At 33.9% G+C, this 20,433-nt stretch overlaps 1 protein-coding gene across 1 annotated transcript; it reads left to right on the forward strand.

Moving 5' to 3' along the window:
* The first annotated feature begins 19,378 nt into the window (after positions 1–19,378).
* Positions 19,379–20,433, forward strand: LOC133833075 (uncharacterized). The gene is made up of 2 exons (XM_062263333.1): positions 19,379–19,806; positions 20,205–20,433. Exons 1-2 carry the CDS (start codon positions 19,379–19,381, stop codon positions 20,431–20,433), a joined length of 657 nt encoding a protein of 218 aa, XP_062119317.1.

A 20,433-nucleotide genomic window follows, 5' to 3' on the forward strand; every position in this document is an offset into this window, starting at 1 on the left:
TAAGGTTTAGATAAACCCAATAAGATATTAACACTTGTCATAAGTATGTTTAATGAAGAAATTAAGTATTTTTAGGAATAAGTTTATATTAAGTAATATTTGAAATCCTAGAGTTTGCCAGCAGCTTTGAAATCGTTAAAGGACTTAGTCAAGGCTGTTTACTCAATTCAAATTAGGCTGAAAAAGTGTAATTACGTGTACAATATTTCAGTGTATGCCGATATATCGCAGCTCTAGGGGGTGATATATCGCCATACGGGGATACAAAAAACACGTAGCTTGGAACGACCACCTCGACGAGCCTCGGGCATATGATCCCAGGCGATATATCGCCTATGGTAGGCGATATATCAGCTGTGGGGCAAGTTTTTCAAATGTTTTTGAAACCAAGCTCATTTTATTCCTTAACCTCTTGATAAGTCCAGAATCTTTTTGACCGAATCTTCAGCCTCTGCTGAACGATTATTCAAATGTTTTTCAATTAAAAAAGCCATTATTTTATTCAAGCTAAATGAAGATCTTTTCATTTTTGAACTCTATAAATAGGACCTAGTACCCAGCCATTTCTTCATTCATCAAGCTGAGTTCAGAACCTACAAGCTGCTAGGATTACTTTAGGGTGTTAAACACTTGGGTTGGGGTTATAAGCTTAATCATTATAAGCTTAATCATTATAAGCTTATCAAACACTTGGGAAGTAAGGATAACAGTGTATATCATTTTTGAGGTATAGTTCGGTCATAATACATTAAAGGTATTCCTATGCTTAAGTTCCTTTCTGTATCATTCCATTAGTTTTTATAGTTTATCTCTGCTCAAATCCTAACTCAGTACTCTTTATTCTTGGTTAGGCATCTAAGTTCTTTGAACTTAAGGTTCTTGTTGGCAAGTATCTTTCTCAAATGGTTTAGTTCATTCTCTTCATCTTCTTCTTTTAGAAATACTCACCTCTTCGTTATGGTATTTAGGAGTGTTCCAAAATCCCGACTTTGTTCTCATCATCTCGGTAAGGAAAATAGGATAGTTTTATATGCTTATATGTTATGTTGATATGTTATGATAAGTTATGCTATAATATGTTATGATATGTCTTCTTATGTTTCATGGTTATGATTTGCCCTACCTCAATTATTAGACAGGGGACATAGATGGATTATCATAAACCTACCATGTGATCTAACCTACCTCAGATATTAGAAAGGGGACGTAGATTGTTTATCACATGTTTTAATGGCCATTAATAGTATAGTCTTATATGATGTATGTCTTTATAGATATATGTTTATAGCTTATAGTTTATGTGTATGTTTATGTTTCATGTTTGTAGTAGATTTTCCTTGCTAGGCATTAGGCTCATTCCTTTATGTTTTATATGTGCAGGAAAATAGCTTTGGCAGCGGGAAGGTTCTTGGCAGCTTGGGATTGTGTATTGAGGGAGAATGACATCGGTGGACTGCATGAACGATTCGAGGATGAAGTTGCTTTTTAGTCTTTTAATTATGATTTCTATGTATTTCCGCATCTAATTTTGTAACCCATTTATTTAAGTTATGTTATGTTTTTATTTTCAAAACAATGGGATCCCATATCCTACTTTGAATTTTATGTAGTTTAACATTTGTTTTAAAATTTTTAATAAAGTAATGTTTATTTCATATGTACGTTTTCTTAAAGATTAGTGTCTATGTATAGTAGTCATTGATGGTCCAAAGTCTAGATTAGTTGGGTCGTTACAACAAGACATCACACCCCGAATGTGTAAGTAGATCATATCGTAGATTGCCTATTCAGTGAAAATAAAATGCAATAATTTAATCTTAGGACTCATTCTTTTGAACATATAATTACAACTATAATCCACTGTAACCTGGTCACTATAATTTTAACTATCCATATGTTCGGGATTTTATGAATGCTTTTATTAATTGAATAAACATGTAATAAAACAATCGAACAATGTGATTGAATAAACAAAATGATTTCTAATTATTTTCTTGTTAATAATAACGTGTTACATACGAAATATGGTTTTAGTAAGGGCAAAAAGCCCAACACGATATACCAACTCAAAGTGCTTTCTGCCTGTGCGAACGAATTATACTGTGGATTAGTATGTTGAGCTATATGTGAAGGAGATTGTGTGTCTCCATGGGGCACCAAAGTCTATAGTGTCGGATCAAGATCCCATATTTACTTCCAAGTATTGGTAAGGTCTGCAGAAGGCGATGTGTACAAGGCTGGGGTTTGGTACAACTTATCATCCTCAGACAGATGGAAAATCTGAAAGGAAAACTCAGATATTAAAGGATATGCTTCGGGCATGTGTATTGGATTTCAAGGGACCCTGAAGTAAGTACAATCCCTTAACTGTGTTTTTGTAACGCCCTCCTAATCCAGGAATGTTACACTGTGTACTTAAAATTGTGTCAGACCTGCTAATCAGGTCACTTGGCTTAAAACGTGTAACTAGGTTTAGTGACAAGGGTTAGGGTTAAAATTTTTGGTCAAAGAACCATTGACTTTTATTCCAAAATTTTATATAAACATGGGATCCCAAAATATTACAACCCAACTGTTAAAAAAAGTAAACACATATCAAAAGTTACATCAGCCGGCCTATGCGGAAAAACAGGGCTAAAACCCTAATTCCTCTGAGATAACCCCGGCCGTGATGGTCAAGCAGCCACATATGTACACATTGCCACCGAAGCTCTCCAACTCATGGCTGGTCAAGATTTCCCTTTCCCTTACCTGCATCACAAAGCACCCGTGAGCCGAGGCTCAGCAAGAAAACAGAACGTGCAACAACAGAAGGTATAACTTTAAAATAACCATTCAATAAAAATCAGTAACATTAATTCATATCCAATATCATTTAATTTCAATCACATGATCATTGGATAACCCTGGGGCCGCTGCCCTATTCAGTTAGCTTTTAAGCCACTTCCCGGGCCTATGCCTTAGCTACGTGACCATAGAGTCACCTAGGGCCCTGTCCTTAGCTCTATCCCACTAGCCATAGAGCTAGCCAAACCCATGTGGTTCACCATCGACCCTAGAGTTGATTAACGTATAGTACGTTACTGGTTTAGGCCAATGCCTCTCGACCAACGCACAGCGCGCTATTGTCGTCCTTGACTCATAAGTCAAGCCTTGATCTAGGATTACATACCTTACTCATAAGAACAGATGTGGATAGGTACATCCCAAAAAATTAAGCACATATTCATGCTAATCATATAATCCCATTGATTAACCATTTTAATAATACTAACATATTCATATAACGGGGCCATATGCCCTAACCATAGAATTCATGCAACGAATATAAGCACTTAAGCATTAATCAACAAGCCTTTAGAAAAATAGCCTAACATAACCAATCCTAGGGCCCAAGCCCTAATCATATTAATATATAACAGACGGGCCAAGCCCTAATCACATACAACACGTTCTGGGTGCAGTTTTGTTACCTTAGGTCCAAGCAAGCGCAAATAAGAACGACCCTCGAGCACGATCCTAGTTCTGAGCCCTTAGCGATACCCTAAGTCACAACCATAAGATAGGATTCTATTAATATTGAGCGATCAAAGGCTTCTAGACCAAGTCTTAGCCTCCGGGGCCTCGGGTTCCACCAAACCAGGCAGTGGAAATAATCCCGAGCCCTAAGGAAAAAGTTCTATTTTAAAACAAATTCCCTAAGGCAAAACTGCCCAGGCAGGCCGCAACTTACCCCTTTGTGGGTCGCGGCGCGCCCCTCGACTAGCCTCATCCTCCTCTATGTCCAGAGGCACGGGTCGCGACTTGGCCTATCAAGTTGTAATGACCCACTAATCTAGACTATTTGGACCATTAACGAAACTATACATAAAACTTACATTTTTATGAAAATACCATAATTTTATTGAGTAACTTGTAAAATAAGAGTTACTTACAAATAAATAGAATACTAAGAAGGATACGGGATCCCATTGCCTTTAAAAACAAAACATGATTTAAAATAAAAGACATTACATAAATGGTGCGGAAAATACATGTAAAAAGACATAAAACAGAAACTACATCCTCGAATCGAATAACGCTCGGCCCCTTGACTCCATTCACCATCGATACACATCCTCTAAGCGTCACGAATCTTTCCGCCTCTAAAGATTATTTTCCTGCACATAAAACAAAAAGGAATGAGCCTAATGCCCAGCAAGGAAAATCTAACACATAGTCATAAACATAACTTCATAAGAAACATAAAGACTTAACATAATACATATAACATACACTTATTATAATGGCCATTATTGCTTGGGGTCCCATAGACTAAACAAGCATATGCCCATGGGATTAGTGGGGTCCTACTAGCTAAGTAGGTCATATGCCCATAACCCATTTGGGGTCTTGTTAGTCATATGGGTCATATGCCCAAGCCTACAAACATACATGCATACATATCATAACACATTTAACAACATAAAACATAAGATAACATAAGCATATAACATATTGATTCTAGCCTATTTTCCTTACCAAAGTTACCGGGATATGTGGACTGAGTTGGGACTTTTGGAACACTCCTAATAACCATAATGAACAAGAGTGAGTTGAAAGAAGAAAAGAGATGAAAAGGAAAATGGGAAGACTAAACCATTTGAGAATCATGCTTACCAAAACTTATGTGCTCAAGAACTTAGATTCCCTAACCAAAATGAAGATTAAGGTTAGAGATTGAGTAGAAGACTATGAGAAAGAAAATAACATAATACAGAAATGAACTGGAGTTTTGGTTACCTCAAAGACTTGAAAGACCAATCTACACCTCAACTGAAATACTATAGAACCTCACTTCCCAAAGTGTTTGATAAGCTTATGTTTTTCCCAAACCAGGTGTTTATACTCTCACACTCACTTAACACTAGCAGCTTTTGAACTTAGAGCAAAATGTGAATAATGGCTGGGTACTAGGTCCTATTTATAGAGTTTGGGAAAGAAAGTATCTTGATTTTACTTGAATAAAAATAATGGCTTTTTTTAGGTGAAAATCATTTGAATAATCGTTCAGCAGAGGCTGAAGACTCGTTCAAAAGATGCTGGACTTATGGAGGAGTTTGAATGGCTGAAAGGAAAAGAATTCAAAAGTATTTGAATTTATGCTGGAGGAGGCGATATATCGCCCCCTATAGGCGATATATCGCCTGGACCATTGTTCCCGAGGCGACCGTGCATCGATTCGTGTTTTCCGTATCTATGTGTTGCGATATATCGCCCCCTATAGCTGCGATATATCGGCACACGCTGAATATTTAAACACGAAATTACACATTTTTAGCTAAGTTTGAATGGAGTAAACAGCCTTGACTAAGCCCTCAACGTACTCAAAGCTGCTGACTGACCCTATAACATTCAAACTTTACTCCTTATTAAATTTAATCCTAAAAAATACTTAATCCTTAATCACCATTCATAACATATGCTTAAAATCCTATTGGTTGATATCTAAACCTTATAGTATAATAAATATAATCCTTAATATCAGTCACATTAATCAAACCTTAGGTTATACTTAATATTCTTAAACTATAGATTAAACTTAGAAAATCTATAAGTACTACTATGAGTGTCCAAATAATTCCCGGTCTGAACCAAAAATCCACAGTAACAAAGATAATACTATACATACTATAATACTACTAAACAATTAGCTAAGTAAAGTTCTTGGACTCTACACAAGTCGCAGCACACCCCCCGGGTAGAGGCCTCCCAAGGTGCCTGGTTCAAGCTAAATCGCAACTTGTCAAGAACAAGGTCGCGACTTGGCCCCTTGAACCCAGAAATTTCTCCACTTCAGTAGCCAAATTCAATCCTAACCATACCAAATTTCACCCCAAAACATAATCCAACTATCCCAATCACTCTAACATTTTCCCAGCAATAAAACCATAAGAATACTAGCTTAAAAACTCATCAAAATCACACCTTCAATCTTTCAACTTCAAAGGCTCAAGAACACTAAAACCCAGCCAAGAAAACACAGAATTTAAATGACAAAACCATAATTTAAAGCTTACCTCTGATAAATATTAAATCCCCCAAGTTGTTACTAAGTTAATTCCCAAATCCTTAGCTTCAATTCAAGTGATCCTAGCCCAAAATCCCCTTGGTTTTCAATGAAGAAATCAAAGAAAGCTTGAAGAAGGAGAGAGAGAAAGGGAGGGGGTTGGTTTAGGCAGCTTCCACAGCTTCCAAGTGTTTCTATATTTTGTCTTTTGTTTTCTAACTTAAGTCACTTAAGTTAATCCAAAGGCTCGGGTACCAAAAATGTCCCCGAGGGCAAAATGGTAAATTTCTCCAATATTCCCTCATAAACACTCTAATTCCAAATATATCTCCAAATATTTATTTTCATAACCCAATAACCCAAATAAATATTTATTACCCAAAATACCCCTTGACTCACCTGAGTCGGATATCGGGTCTCATTGTGACTTTCCTGCTAACTTGCTCCCTAGGATCGCCTCTTGCCGAGTAACCCAAATAAACGCACATAATAATGTGGTCTCTCACATATATCACATATATGCACACAAATACACATTTATGCCCGCAACAGGCCAAATTACCAAAGTTGCCCGTCTAATAAGAAGCGGGTCCACATGCATATTTAATACCCCCTAAATATGCGCATTTAATCATATTATCACATAATCCACATATTTACAATTAATATAGCAATTAAACACGTAATTTCATATATTGCCATTCCGCCCCCCTAATCAAGGCCCTAAACCTTATTAGGTAATTTTGGGACGTTACAATTTTCCTACAACAATAGTTATCAGTTAACTATCGGAGTAGTTCCGTAAAGAGATGTTCTATGGTAGGAAATGCATATCACATATCCATTGGGATGAAATGGGTGATAAAAATTATCTTGGTTCGAGGTTGTTCAGAGAACCAATGAAGCCATTGAGAAAAATTAGAGCGTGAATGCTCATTTCATTGAATGGACAGAAAAGCTATGCAGATCCAAACGTAGGAACATGGAATTCAAGGTTGGAGACTATGTGTTTCTCTGAGTTCCATCGATGAAAGTAATAAAATGATTTGGAAAGACGGGAAAATTGAGCCCCAAGTTTGTTGGGCCTTTTTAGATTCTGGAAAGGACTAGGCAAGTGGCTTATATATTAGCCTTGCCCTAGCTTTGTCATGTACTCAAACGGTATTTCATGTATCGACAATAAGGAATATGTGTTAGATACTATATATGTAATGAATTGTGAGACCCTGGAATTACATCGGGATTTTTCTTGTAAAGAGAAGCCAGTAAAGATTCTGGAGAGAAAGATAAAGTTTTACGGAATAAGACTGTCATTTTAGTGAAAGTGTTATGGAAAAACAACAAACTAGAGGAAGCGAGTTGGGAGTTAGAGTTGGACATGTGGGACTAGTATCCCGAACTGTTCACATAAATTTTGAGGAAAAAATCTCTATTAGGATGGGATAGTTTTAGCGTCTCAAAACTCCTAATAAGGTTTAGTACCTTAATTGGCATGCCAGGAGGGCATGAGTGGAATTTTTATGGATTATATTATTATATAATCGAGTATGCATGATTATGTGTATTAAATGTGTTTAAAGACTCACTTTTGTTAAAAATGAGCATTTTCATATTTCTGACATGTTGAGGGTATAGTTGCAATTATTATGTGTTACGTGATTGAGACCACAATATTATGTGAATAAATGTGATTTTTGGGATGAGTGGATCCTTTCGAGCAGTTTTAGCGGAATAGTCACAACAGGAATAAATACCCGGCTCGGACCGAACCTAAGGCTATTTTGGGAATTTCAAGAATTTGAGATAGTTGGTAAAGTGAAATTAAGTGGCAAAATAATTATGTTTCATGGATTGATTGATAAATTTGGAGATTAAGAGTGTAATTGGATTTTTAGGCAAATGACTAAAATGCCCATGAGATTAGTTAAGAGACTAAGTGGAGGTAGGGGCAAAATGGTCTTGTCACCCTAAAGTTAGTGAAAAATTTGCTAAGTGTTGGAAGCCTCCTATCATTCATGTTAAAAAAAAATACTCTCCTATGTTCTAGATAGCTTCTTCTTCTTCACCTATGTTCATCAATTCTTGGAGGTTAATTGATGAGGTTTTAAGGATTATGGGAAGGGATTTAGCAACAAGAAGGAGTTTGGAGCTGCCAAGATTACCATTAGCACAAGGATTTTGAAAATTCAGAGGAGGTATAGATTATTTTCTTTGTTCTTCATTTTCTTCGAGGTGTTCTTGATAAATTTGGGGTTTTGGGGGTGGATTTCGAATTTTGGGGGATTGAGGTTGTTAGGATGTGTATATTAATGATAGAAACTTGTTTATAAACATTTGAAGCATTAATTTGAATTGAATTCATGTATTTCATATTCAAATTCAGATTTGAGAAAGAATTTGGGGCTTTGACTCTAGTTTATGAATTGTTAGTCTAAGGCTTGAAGTGGTGTGTTTGATGGTATTTTGGTATTCTTTATGGGCTATTGTGATGGTTTGAGGTCAATTTCTGTGTAAATACTGTTAGAGAATATATTTTTATACTCAATGGAAATATGAAAAAGCCAAAATACAACTCTATGCAAAAACACAACAGAAAAGATAATATTGATTAAATAAATATTACAACTCAATTGCTTAAAATACAAGTAAATAGAAAGATATAGAAGAAGAAGATTACAAACTCAAAACAATAATAATACAAGTAAATAAGATCAACAAGATCAAAATAATGAAAATAAAACCAATAAAAAGAACAAACTCTCACACAACCAAAGTGTAGAGTAGTAGGGATCACCAACTTGAACAAGGTTCAAGACCTTTGTCCAAAAGCTTATTTCCCCCTATTCTCTAAGCACTAAGGGATCTCTCTAGGAAATAGCTCTCTGGAATTATCAAGCCTCTATGGTGCATTTTCCAGCCAAGTGCTTTATGGATGGAAAATGGTGTATCTTACAAGTGAGCAATATGCCCCTATTTATAGAGTTTTGAGACACCATTTGAATTTCAAATTCCACCAACCCCCATGGTTGTTACCAATGATTAATTGGATGTTTATGGAATACAAACAGAGATTTGGAAGTTCCTTGGCTGATGGAAACGTTCAAAATTGGATAAAACCGAAGTTTGGAAAATGTTGTCAACCACTCTGGCCGTGGCCTGAAAAACACTGGCCGCGGCCCACGATGTTCTTCTGCCCCTTGGGCTGCGGCCTGAAAAACACTGGTCGTGGCCCAAGACATTTTTTCAGCAACCAATTTTCTAAATTTGATAAAACGTTCCAAATTCATTCCCACTTGATTTTGTAACTTCCATACACATTATGGGAGTTAAAATCACATCTCTAATAGTCATATCTCTTATGGCTTTGAGAAATATCAAATCTACACATTATTGGGTAATATTTGGGAGTTACAAATTTGTAACTTTTTTGTAACTCCAAAATATGTCACATTTGGGCACATACATGTGCCCAATTTTGTGACTCTCAATAATATGTTACAAGGTGTGACAAATCACATTATGTCACATTATTTAATCTAACATTATATTATTTAAAATAATATAACATTCCCCCACTTAGATTAAATAATCACTTTTTGTAACACTTATTTAATCAATACAAACATTATATTAAAATATAATATTCCCCCACTTGATTAAATAATCACTCTGTTTAGAAACCTTTTCATTGGTACATAAAGTAAAATGTCTTTCGACTTGAATTTTACCTTAGTGTAATTACCACAAAGTTTGTTAAAATTTTGTTTGCCGAAGCATTGAACTACTATCCCTTGATAGCAAACCGGTGATAACACAAACACATTTGCTATGTTCACTTGAGACCTCAATGTCTTGCTTTTGCACCGTTAATGGCCATGTGCACATTCCATTCATAGACTTTTCTTGAGAATGACTCCAAATTCTCATGAAGGGCAGCACCACCCTAGGTCTATATAGGTAGAACTCTTATAGCATTTTGTTACCCTAAAATACTTGTCTTTTTAAGACCGAGTTCTATTAAAAAACCTTTCGGTTTTAACCCTCATTGTGATAACACACTAGTACTCATATATCAGATGGGACAAAATTTGAGTACTACTATTATTCACTTGATTGACTTGTTATTACCTATTGAACCTAATACTAGTTTCATTACTAGTATTAAGATAGGTTACCATCAACCGTGAATCTCTTTAGGGAGTCTAAGTCCCACCCCTTCAGATGTAGAAATGATTCCATTTGAGTCATTTCTTTTCTCATGTATGCATACTTACACTTTCATTATTTTATTCAAACTTTGTTGTTAACTATAGTTTGATTAAAATAGTTACCCCTTTAAAATAGTGAGTTTGACCATAGTCAACACCCCCACTGTTTTATACTTCAATATCTAAGATAAACATTTTTCTTGAATATTAATTCTAGAAACCTCTTTGTTTCTATAATTCTCCTTTATGTTTTAAATTGATTCCTTCTTGAATCAAAATATTACAAACAACAACTTTAGACACCAAGCATGTCTAGATTTGTTCATTCTATACACATATAGCCAATGTGATTTAGAATGTAGACTTCCAAATCACCTATTTAATAGGATGACCGAATTAATCAATTATTATCAACAAAATAAATTGTTTAACTTTTGGAGCATTACCCCTATTATATTATTTTATAATATAATGTTTTAGATTAAATAAATGTGACATAGAGTGTCACATATTGTAACATATAATAGAGAGTTACATTATTTGGATATATGTGAAAAATCCAAACATGTAACATATTTGGTGTTACAAATTCATCACAAATTTGTAACTCCCATATATTACCCAATAATGTGTATATTATATGTTACACATTTGAGATTGGATTTCATAAATCCATATGAGAAATGGCTGATAGAGATGTGATTTTAACTCCCATATTGTGTATGGAAGTTACAAAATCAAGTGGGAATAAATTGGAACGTTTTGGAAAAAACTCAAAAAATTGGTTGCTGAAACTGACCAAGGGCCGCGGCGCTTGAAACTAGCGCCGCGGCGCTAGTGGCTGACAGATTCATACTAAGTCGGTTTTTATCCAATTTTGAACGTTTCCAACAGCCAAGTAACTCCCAAATCTCTATTTTAATTCCATAAAACACCCAATTTATCATTGGTAACAGCCATGGGGGTTGGTGGAATTTGAAATTCAAAGGGTGTCTCTAAACTCTATAAATAGGAGCCTAATGCTCACTTGTAAGACACACCATTTCTATCCACTAGAGCACTTGGCTAGAAACACCTTGAGGCTTGATTATTCCAGAAAGCATTTCCAAAATCTGTGAGAGATCCCTTAGTGCTTGAGTTAGGGGGAAATAAGCTTTTGGACAAAGGTTTCAAACCTTGTTCAAGTTGGTGATCCCCAATACTCTTCACTTTGGTTGTGTGAGTGAGAGTTCTTTGTTCATTGTTCTTATTCTTGTTCTTTTATTATATTGCTTTTCTTTTCTTCTATTATTCACTCTTTTACATGTATCTTTTGTTTTAGAGTTGTAATCTCATCTATATCTTTTCATTATACTACTTCTAGTTTATTTGTATATTTTGTCTTAGAGTTGTATTTTCTATTTCTATCATCTTCTACATCTTTCTCTATATTTACATGTACCTTTTGTCATAGAGTTGTAACACTTTTAATCAATCAATATTTATTTGTAATATATTGTCTAGAGTTGTAACATTATCTTACCATTTCCATTGAGGCAATATTATTTTTCCTAACAACCCCCACATTTCTCTCATAGTTATAATCACTTTTAAGAATAAATTTCTTCATTTCTATTAAGTCTTTTATCCTTCAAGATAAATCTAGACTTATAATTCTCAAAGTTCATCATGAGTCCTCTAAGCCATATGATAAACTCTCAATAGATCAAGATAAAAAACCTCAATGTTTATCTTGATTTATTTACTTGCAAAAGCAAGACACACTTCTTTGAAAATAACTTTCACTTTGTTGCTTTCTTTTATATATTTCACAAAATAAAATATGTGAACACAAATGTCATGTGAAAATTTCTCAAACAAATAATCACTAATTTTCACTTTTAGTTGTCTAAATAATCTCAAAATCACATAAAAAATTTTTGTGTATTTCTTAAGAGTCCCTTTGAGATTCTTTTGAAAACACCAATTTTACATCCATTGATTTTCTCATCAAAATCAATTTGAAGATGTCAATTTTTTAAACACTTTAAATCAAATAAAATAAACCCTCATTGATTTATTTAAACACTTTAATTTCTTATGTTTTAGTTTAAAATTATCTCCTCTTTGAGATTAATTTAAACATATCACTATCTTTAACCAAAATGAATAAAGTTCACTTTAATCTATTCACTATTGGTGTAAAGATTCAAAATTGTTTCTCCAATTATACAATGTCTCCTCATTGATACATTGAATATTTAAGAATTATTGTCACTAAATAATTATCAAATACATTTCATTTGACCACACTCTAAACTTCAAGTTTATTGAGTCAATACGTCATCCCACAATTTTTTAATCCACCTTGATCCATTTTTCTGGCAATAGCAAGACACAACCATTAAAAGATGTAACTCCCTTAGGTTCAACTTTTCTTAACTCATAAAATGAGATGCTCATCTTTTAAATGACAAAATTTTAAATTCTCAAATAATTCTTTTATTCACAAATTACATACTAATAATAATATAGGATAAAACCTATTAACATCTCACAAATATATGCATGATTATAGTTCAATATAATTTCACATAATTGTCAACACATATGACTTATATCATACTAACATGGCTCTTTATAAATATGTAAACATAAATTACAAATACACACACATATGATTACATATTTTTATTGTTTCACAAAATCAATATATTTATGCATGTCATATAAAACTCATAAAATTTTCATTCTAATAATTTATTATTATCACATAATAAGACAATTCTATAACATGCTATCATATTACCCAATAATCTACTAGATTATTTACACATTAATCACATATAACAAAAACTCAAGATATTAAATTATCTTCTAATCTAACCACTATATTTGAAAAAATAAAGGAGATTAGAAAACAATGAACCTCATTTATAAAAAAAAATTCTTCTCATTTCTATCACTATATGAAAACCATTAGATATTTTAAGAAAACAAAAGAAGAACATTACCTTATCTTACCATCTTTTCAAAGTTGGATCCTCACAAGATCTATATGGTTTTTCCTTCCATTGAAAAGGAAAATAAGCTTTTGATTGTTAGAGAATATATTTTTATACTCAATGGAAATATGGAAAAACCAAAATACAACTCTATGCAAAAATACAATAGACAAGATAATATTGATTAGAGAAATATTACAACTCAATTTCTCAAAATACAAGTAAATAGAAAGATGTAGAAGAAGAAGATTACAAACTAAAAACAATAATAATACAAGTAAATAAGATCAACAAGATCAAAATAATGAAAATAAAACCAATAAAAAGAACAAACTCTCACACAACAAAAGTGTAGAGTAGAGGGGATCACCAACTTGAACAAGGTTCAAGACCTTTGTCCAAAAGCTTATTTCCCCCTATTCTCTAAGCACTAAGGGATCTTTCAAGGAAATAGCTCTCTGGAATTATCAAGCCTCTATGGTGTATTTTCCAGCCAAGTGCTTTGTGGATGGAAAATTGTGTATCTTACAAGTGAGAAATAGGCTCCTATTTAGAGTTTTGAGACATCCTTTGAATTTCGAATTCCACCAACCCTCATGGCTGTTACCAATGATTAATTGGATATTTATGTTATAAAAATAGAGATTTGAAAGTTACTTGGCTGTTGAAAACGTTCAAAATTGGATAAAACCAAAGTTTGGAAAATGTTGTCAACCACTCTGGCCGCGCCCTGAAAAACACTGGTCGCAGCCCACGATGTTTTTCTGCCTCTTGGGCCGCAGCCTAAAAAATAGGGGTGAACATTTGACCCGAAAAACCCGCAAACCCGCCCGACCCGCAACTCGAAAACCCATTTTTTGGGAAAACCCGTCAGATTCGGGTTAAATCCGACCCGAACCTGACAGGAGTCGGGTCAGGTTTGGGTTTGAAATTTGTTGAACCGGAGTTCAGGTTCAGACCTGAAACCCTAAAAATGGTATTTTTGAAAAAAAGTGTAAAAAAATGGTATTTTTACAAAATTGGGCTTTTCGGCCCAAAACCCAATAGGCCCAGCCCAACCCGAAATCCAACCCGAATAGACCTGAAACCTGAAACCTCACAAAAACCAGAATTTTTCAGATCAGTTTCGGTACCATTTTTCTCCACTCGAAACCCGCAAAACCCGAACTCGATGCACCCGAAACCCAAAAATCTGACCCGTGGGCACCCCTACTAAAAAACATTAGCCGCGACCCAAGATGTTTTTTCAGCAACCAATTTTCCAAATTTGCCAAAACGTTCCAAATTCATTCCCACTTGATTTTGTAACTTCCATACACATTATGAGAGTTAAAATCACATCTCTAACAGTTATATCTCTTATGGCTTTGAGAAATTCAAATCAAAATGTGTAATATCAAATCTACACATTATTGGGTAATATTTTGGAGTTACAAATTTGTAACTTTTTTTGTAACTCCAAAATATGTCACATTTGGGCACATACATGCGTCCAATTTTGTGACTCTCAATAATATGTTACAAGGTGTGCCAAATCACATTTCTGTGAAAAATAACATTATGTCACATTATTTAATCTAACATTATATTATTTAAAATAATATAACAAATACTAGCTGAGAATTGAGTTTTGGGTTTGATTTAGAGGCTGGAAATCGCTAAAATCGCAAGGGAAATATTTGGGGATGGACTGAAAATCTAGGCTGCGATCTGGGTTTCCAAGGCCCTAGCGCAACCGCACTAGGGCCTAGCACGACCGCACTAGTGTCCTTGAAACCCAGAGATTTTGGACATTAGTGTGACCACGCCAGGTGCCCCGAAACAGGATTTTTATTTTATATTTATGGGTTAGGCTCGAGGTTTCGAGGATCTATTTTGGTGGCCCACTTGGGGGCTTGGGGGGACGATTCCATTACCATGTTGAATGAGATTGGAGGCTCTGAGAGCTAGGGTTTTGTTCAGAATCTTTGATTTGGACTTAGTTCTTGATGAGTGTATCATTAATGTTGTGACTAGGATTCTCGAGGGGCTCAGGGGAGAGGATCGCACTCGAGGTCACTTCGTCTTCACCACAAGACTCAATGTAAGAAAAATGACATATGCACAAAATGTAAGGAATTGTCCCGATATTGACATTGAATTGGTTATGACCGCATATCTGGAAATTTAGCTAAGGTTATGCACCCTTGGCATATATCTATGTTTGTTGCATATGTTTGCATTTATCTATTTGTGGTTGATCGGCATGGGTTATATTCGACTATAATCATGCAGAAAGTAGGCCAAGATGACTGGGTGTAACGACCCAACTATTTTAGACATTGGACCATTAATAAACTAATATATACAGACACTGTTCTTAAGAAAACATACATATGAAATAACCATAACTTTATTTAAAAACTGTAAAGTACAGGTTTAACATACATAAAAATGTGGTTAGGGTATGGGATCCCATTGTTTGAAAAAATAGAACATAACTTTAAAATTCGTTACAAAACAAAATGCGGAAAATACATATAAAGCATAATTATAATTGACTAGAAACAACTTCATCCTCGAATCGTTCACGCGGTGCACTGAATCCATTCTTCCTCAATATAGATTCCCAAGCTGCTAAGAACCTTTCCACCGCCATAACTATTTTCCTGCACATATAAAACATAAAGGAATGAGTCTAATGCCCAGCAAGGAAAATCTACTACAAGCATGAAACATAACCATACATAAACTATGAACATATATCATATACTATAACACATATAATACTAACCCATGTACATGGTGACTATTGGGGTTTGCTAACTAAGCAACTATAAGCCTCTTACTATAAAGAGGTTTGCTAGTTAAGCAACCATAAGCCCCAAAAACATAAACGTGTTGGGCTTTGCTATATAGCAACTATAAGCCCCAAAACATAAAAGTGATAGGGTTTGCTATATAACAACTATAAGCCCCAAACATACATATAACATAACACATAAAGTCATACTATAACACTTTTATATAAACATAGAACATATCACATAAGAACTACCCTATTTTCCTTACCAAAAATATCGGGATGATGAGAACAAGGTCGGAATTTTGGAACACTCCTAAAAACCATTAATAGAGTGGTGAGTATTTCTTAAAAGAAAAGAGATGAAACTAAACCATCAAGAAGATACTTACCAACAAGAACCTCAAGTTCAAAGAACTTCGATGCCTAACCAAGAATAAATAATACTGAGTTAGGATTTGAGTAGAGAAAAACTATAAGAACTAATGAAACAATACAGAAAGAAACTAAGAATAGGAATACCTTTGAATGCTTCTATGACCGAACTACACCTCGAAACCGAAATACACTATGAACCTTACTTCCCAAGTGTTTGATAAGCTTATAATGATAAAGCTTATAACCCCAACCCAAGTGTTTAACACTCTAAAGTAATCCTAGCAGCTTGTAGGCTCTGAACTCAGCTTGAAGAATGAAGAAATGGCTGGGTACTAGGTCCTATTTATAGAGTTCAAGAATGAAAAGATCTTCATTTAGCTTGAATAAAATAATGGCTTTTTAATTGAAAAACATTTGAATAATCGTTCAGTAGAGGCTGAAGACTCGGTCAAAAAGATTCTGGACTTATAAAGAGGTTAAGGATTAAAATGAGCTCTGTTTCAAAATAATTCAAAAATCATACACTGCAGCTGATATATCGCCCATGCTAGGCGATATATCGCCTGGGCTAATATACCCGAGGCTCGTTGAGGTGGTCGTGCGAAGTTACGTGTTTTTCGTATCCCCATTTGGCGATATATTGCCCCTAGAGCTGCGATATATCGACATACACTGAAATATTAAACACGTAATTACACTTTTTCAGCCTAATTTGAATTGAGTAAACAGTCTTGACTAAGTCTTTTAACGATTTCAAAGCTGCTGGCAGACTCTGGGATTTTCAAATATTACTCTAAATAAACTATTCCTCAAAAATACTTAATTTCTCATTAAACATACACATGACAAGTGTTAATATCTTATTGGGTCTATCTAAACCTTATAGTATAATAATTATCATCTTCATAATCAGTCATATTAATCAAACCTTAGGTTATAATTAATATTCTTAAACTATAGGTTAAACTGATAAAATCTACAAGTGTTACTACGAGTGTCCAACTAAGTCCCGGCTTGAACCAAAATCCACAGTAGTAAACATACTATAACTACTACTAGCTATTACTATTACTACTATCTAACTAGCTAAGTAAAGTTCTTGGACTCTACACTGGGCCACCATGGGAGTGTTGTACACACTTGCCCGGCATAGGCCATAAGCTTTGCGCTAGGAGACGTGCCCCGTTCGCCAGGGCTGCTCGGCACGGTCGTGTATATGATTTATGTGTTTGAATTGAGCATATTTATAAATTATGAAACATGTTTGTGAGTTATATAATTGGAATGAATGCACTTGTTATTCGTGACACATGTTAATTGTTGTTTATATACTTAATGTGACTATTATTATGCCTTGTGGGGTTTTCTTGCTAGGCTTTTTGGCTCACGGGTGCTCTATGGTGCAAGTAAGGGAATGAGGAAAGTCAATCAGCCATGAGTTAGAGGGCATTGGAGCGGCGCATACATGTTAAGCCTGCTCGGCCACTGCTATCAGGATATTTTGAGGGACTTAGAATAAAAGTCCACTTTTTTCGCTTAGGTCGACTATTTTGATAACATTAAATGTAATTGTATTTTTTTTAAATCTTTTGAGATCCCTTGTAAACTTTAAAGTTTTAATGGAAAAGGTTATACTTTTAGCCCAAAAATTTTAGTACATAAATCTTTATTTTGCTTTTAATTATACTTTTGGGTCCAAAAGACTCGCTTAACGAGTTAAGCACTATTTTAAACACTTAGTGTAACGGTCCTGAATTAGTAAGGTGTTACACTATACACATTTTATATATGTTTTTCTCACTTAAAATATATATTACCTATATATATACATGTATAGCCCCCTTATAATAAGAAAAAGAAAAATACCATACAACTCTGATCTCTCTCTAGTCTCAAATGCTCATATAAATAAAGTTAGTCATAAACAATCCACACTTGGTTTGAAAAAGAAAAAAAAAATCAATTTATGGATATATTTTGTTGTTAATATATTTTTATCTAACTAAATATATAATTTAATCTAAATTTTAGTTTATAAATTGATATTTTGGCAAGATATACAATTTTGTAACTATATATAGTTTATTATAAATATTATATATATGGATGTCCATAATAATGAAGAATTTAAAGGTTACCCAAAGTAAAATATCAACATTAATTCTTGATTGTATTCAAAGTGGTTACCAGATTTCCTTAGGGCATATTTATCTGTATAAATAGGGGTCCTTTTCCCATTGAAATGTGACACGAGATTTCACTCTTCTTTTGCATTACTGTTTATTTATATCTTTCTCTGCTTTTATATTTTAGTTTATTCTCAATAGTTTCATAATACGTTATCAGCACGAGTCTCTAACCAAGGTAAAGATTGTTTATTGAAATTCTTGAATTGTTTCAAAGTCACGATACACTATACAAATCTATATAGTCATATATATATCATCCTCTAACCGAAACAATTTCAAGCAACTATTTTAATTATAAATGTATGTTAATTTTTTTATGTAGGAATAATAATATGCATATGTCAATGTTAAGTTTATTTTAATATTTATTATTATTATTATTGTTATTATTATTCCCTTAATAATTATGGTTATATGATTTGGTACACGCTATTATTTTTTTTCATAATTATGTTTATTAGTATTATTTTAATAATTATGATTTGCGTATACAATTACTAGTCATGTTTCACCTTATTACACGTAACCTTATTAGAATTGTATTTCCTTATTAGAATTATATGTGTTAATATATGTATGACCTTATATATATGTTATGTTTTAAATTAATATTAATATTACCAATATTTTTTTTAGTTCACTTGTTTTTCTTTTATGCTATTAGAGATTCAATTTTATTAGTAAAGAAAGAATTATTTGGTACATCACACTTATCACTTTATTTCTTAATAGTGTTTGCAATATAATTTCTCAAATGTTTATTTTTCTAATACTTTGAATATTATTCTATGAAAGTTTTCTTCATGGAAAATCTCACAAAACTCGACTTTGTGCCACTTGATATTTCTGGACGAAATTACTTATCATGGATTCTTGATGTTGAAATCCACTTAGATGTTAAGGGTCTTGGAGACACCATCAAACATAACAATGAAGCATCAAGTCAAAATAAGACCAAGGCTATGATTTTTCTTCGCCACCATCTCCATGAGGGGTTAAAATTTGAATATCTGATGATAAGAGATCTTCTTACTCTTTGGAAAAATTTGAAAGAAAGATATGACCACCAAAAAACTGTCATACTGCCAAATGCTCAATATGAATGGTTGCACCTGAGGTTGCAAGATTTTAAATCAGTAAGTGAGTATAACTCTGCAATGTTTAAAATTACTTCTAAATTAAAATTGTGCGGAGAAAAGATTCCTGACAATGATATGTTAGAAAAGACATATTCTACTTTTCATGCCTCAAATGTGCTCCTGCAGCTACAATATACAGGACGATGTTTTAAAAAGTACTCATAATTGAGTTCTTGTCTTCTAGTAGCAGAACAAAATAATGAACTTTTGATGAAAAACCATGTATCTCGCCCAAATGGGTCTGCTCCATTCCCTGAAGTGAATGTTATAACATCCGACAATCGTGGTCATGGTCGTGACCATAATCAAAGCCATAGTTGTGGTTGTGGACATGGACACAGACATAGTAAGGGTCGAAGTAATGTTTGGGAACGTGGTGATTATAATAACAACTCCTTTACTTCGCTGAAAACCACAAGAAATGAACATAAGGGAAAGAGTCCACAAAATAAGAATCAACAAACTTATGCTTCAGGTGCGGTATGAAAGAACATTTGTCACATACTTATCGTACGTCCAAACATCTTGTTGATCTTTATCAAGCCTCTTTGAAGGAGAAGGAGAAAAATATAGAAGCAAACTTTGCCTATCAAGATGATGACCTCCTCAATGAATCCTTGGATTTTACAAACTTGGATGTTGCTGATGATCTCATCAATGGCAATATGAATATTTCTACTGGCAATGAGAAAGTCCATAATTAG

This window comes from Humulus lupulus, chromosome 4 (assembly GCF_963169125.1).
Source record: "Humulus lupulus chromosome 4, drHumLupu1.1, whole genome shotgun sequence".
In the NCBI taxonomy this organism is placed as follows: domain Eukaryota; kingdom Viridiplantae; phylum Streptophyta; class Magnoliopsida; order Rosales; family Cannabaceae; genus Humulus; species Humulus lupulus.

Excerpts from the sequence above, each read along its gene's own strand:
- LOC133833075 (XM_062263333.1), top strand. The coding sequence starts at position 19,379 with ATGAAAGTTTTCTTCATGGAAAATCTCACAAAACTCGACTTTGTGCCA. Across the intron at positions 19,807-20,204 it reads AAGATTCCTGACAATGATAT|GTGCGGTATGAAAGAACATT; the intron begins GTTAGAAAAGAC and ends CTTATGCTTCAG.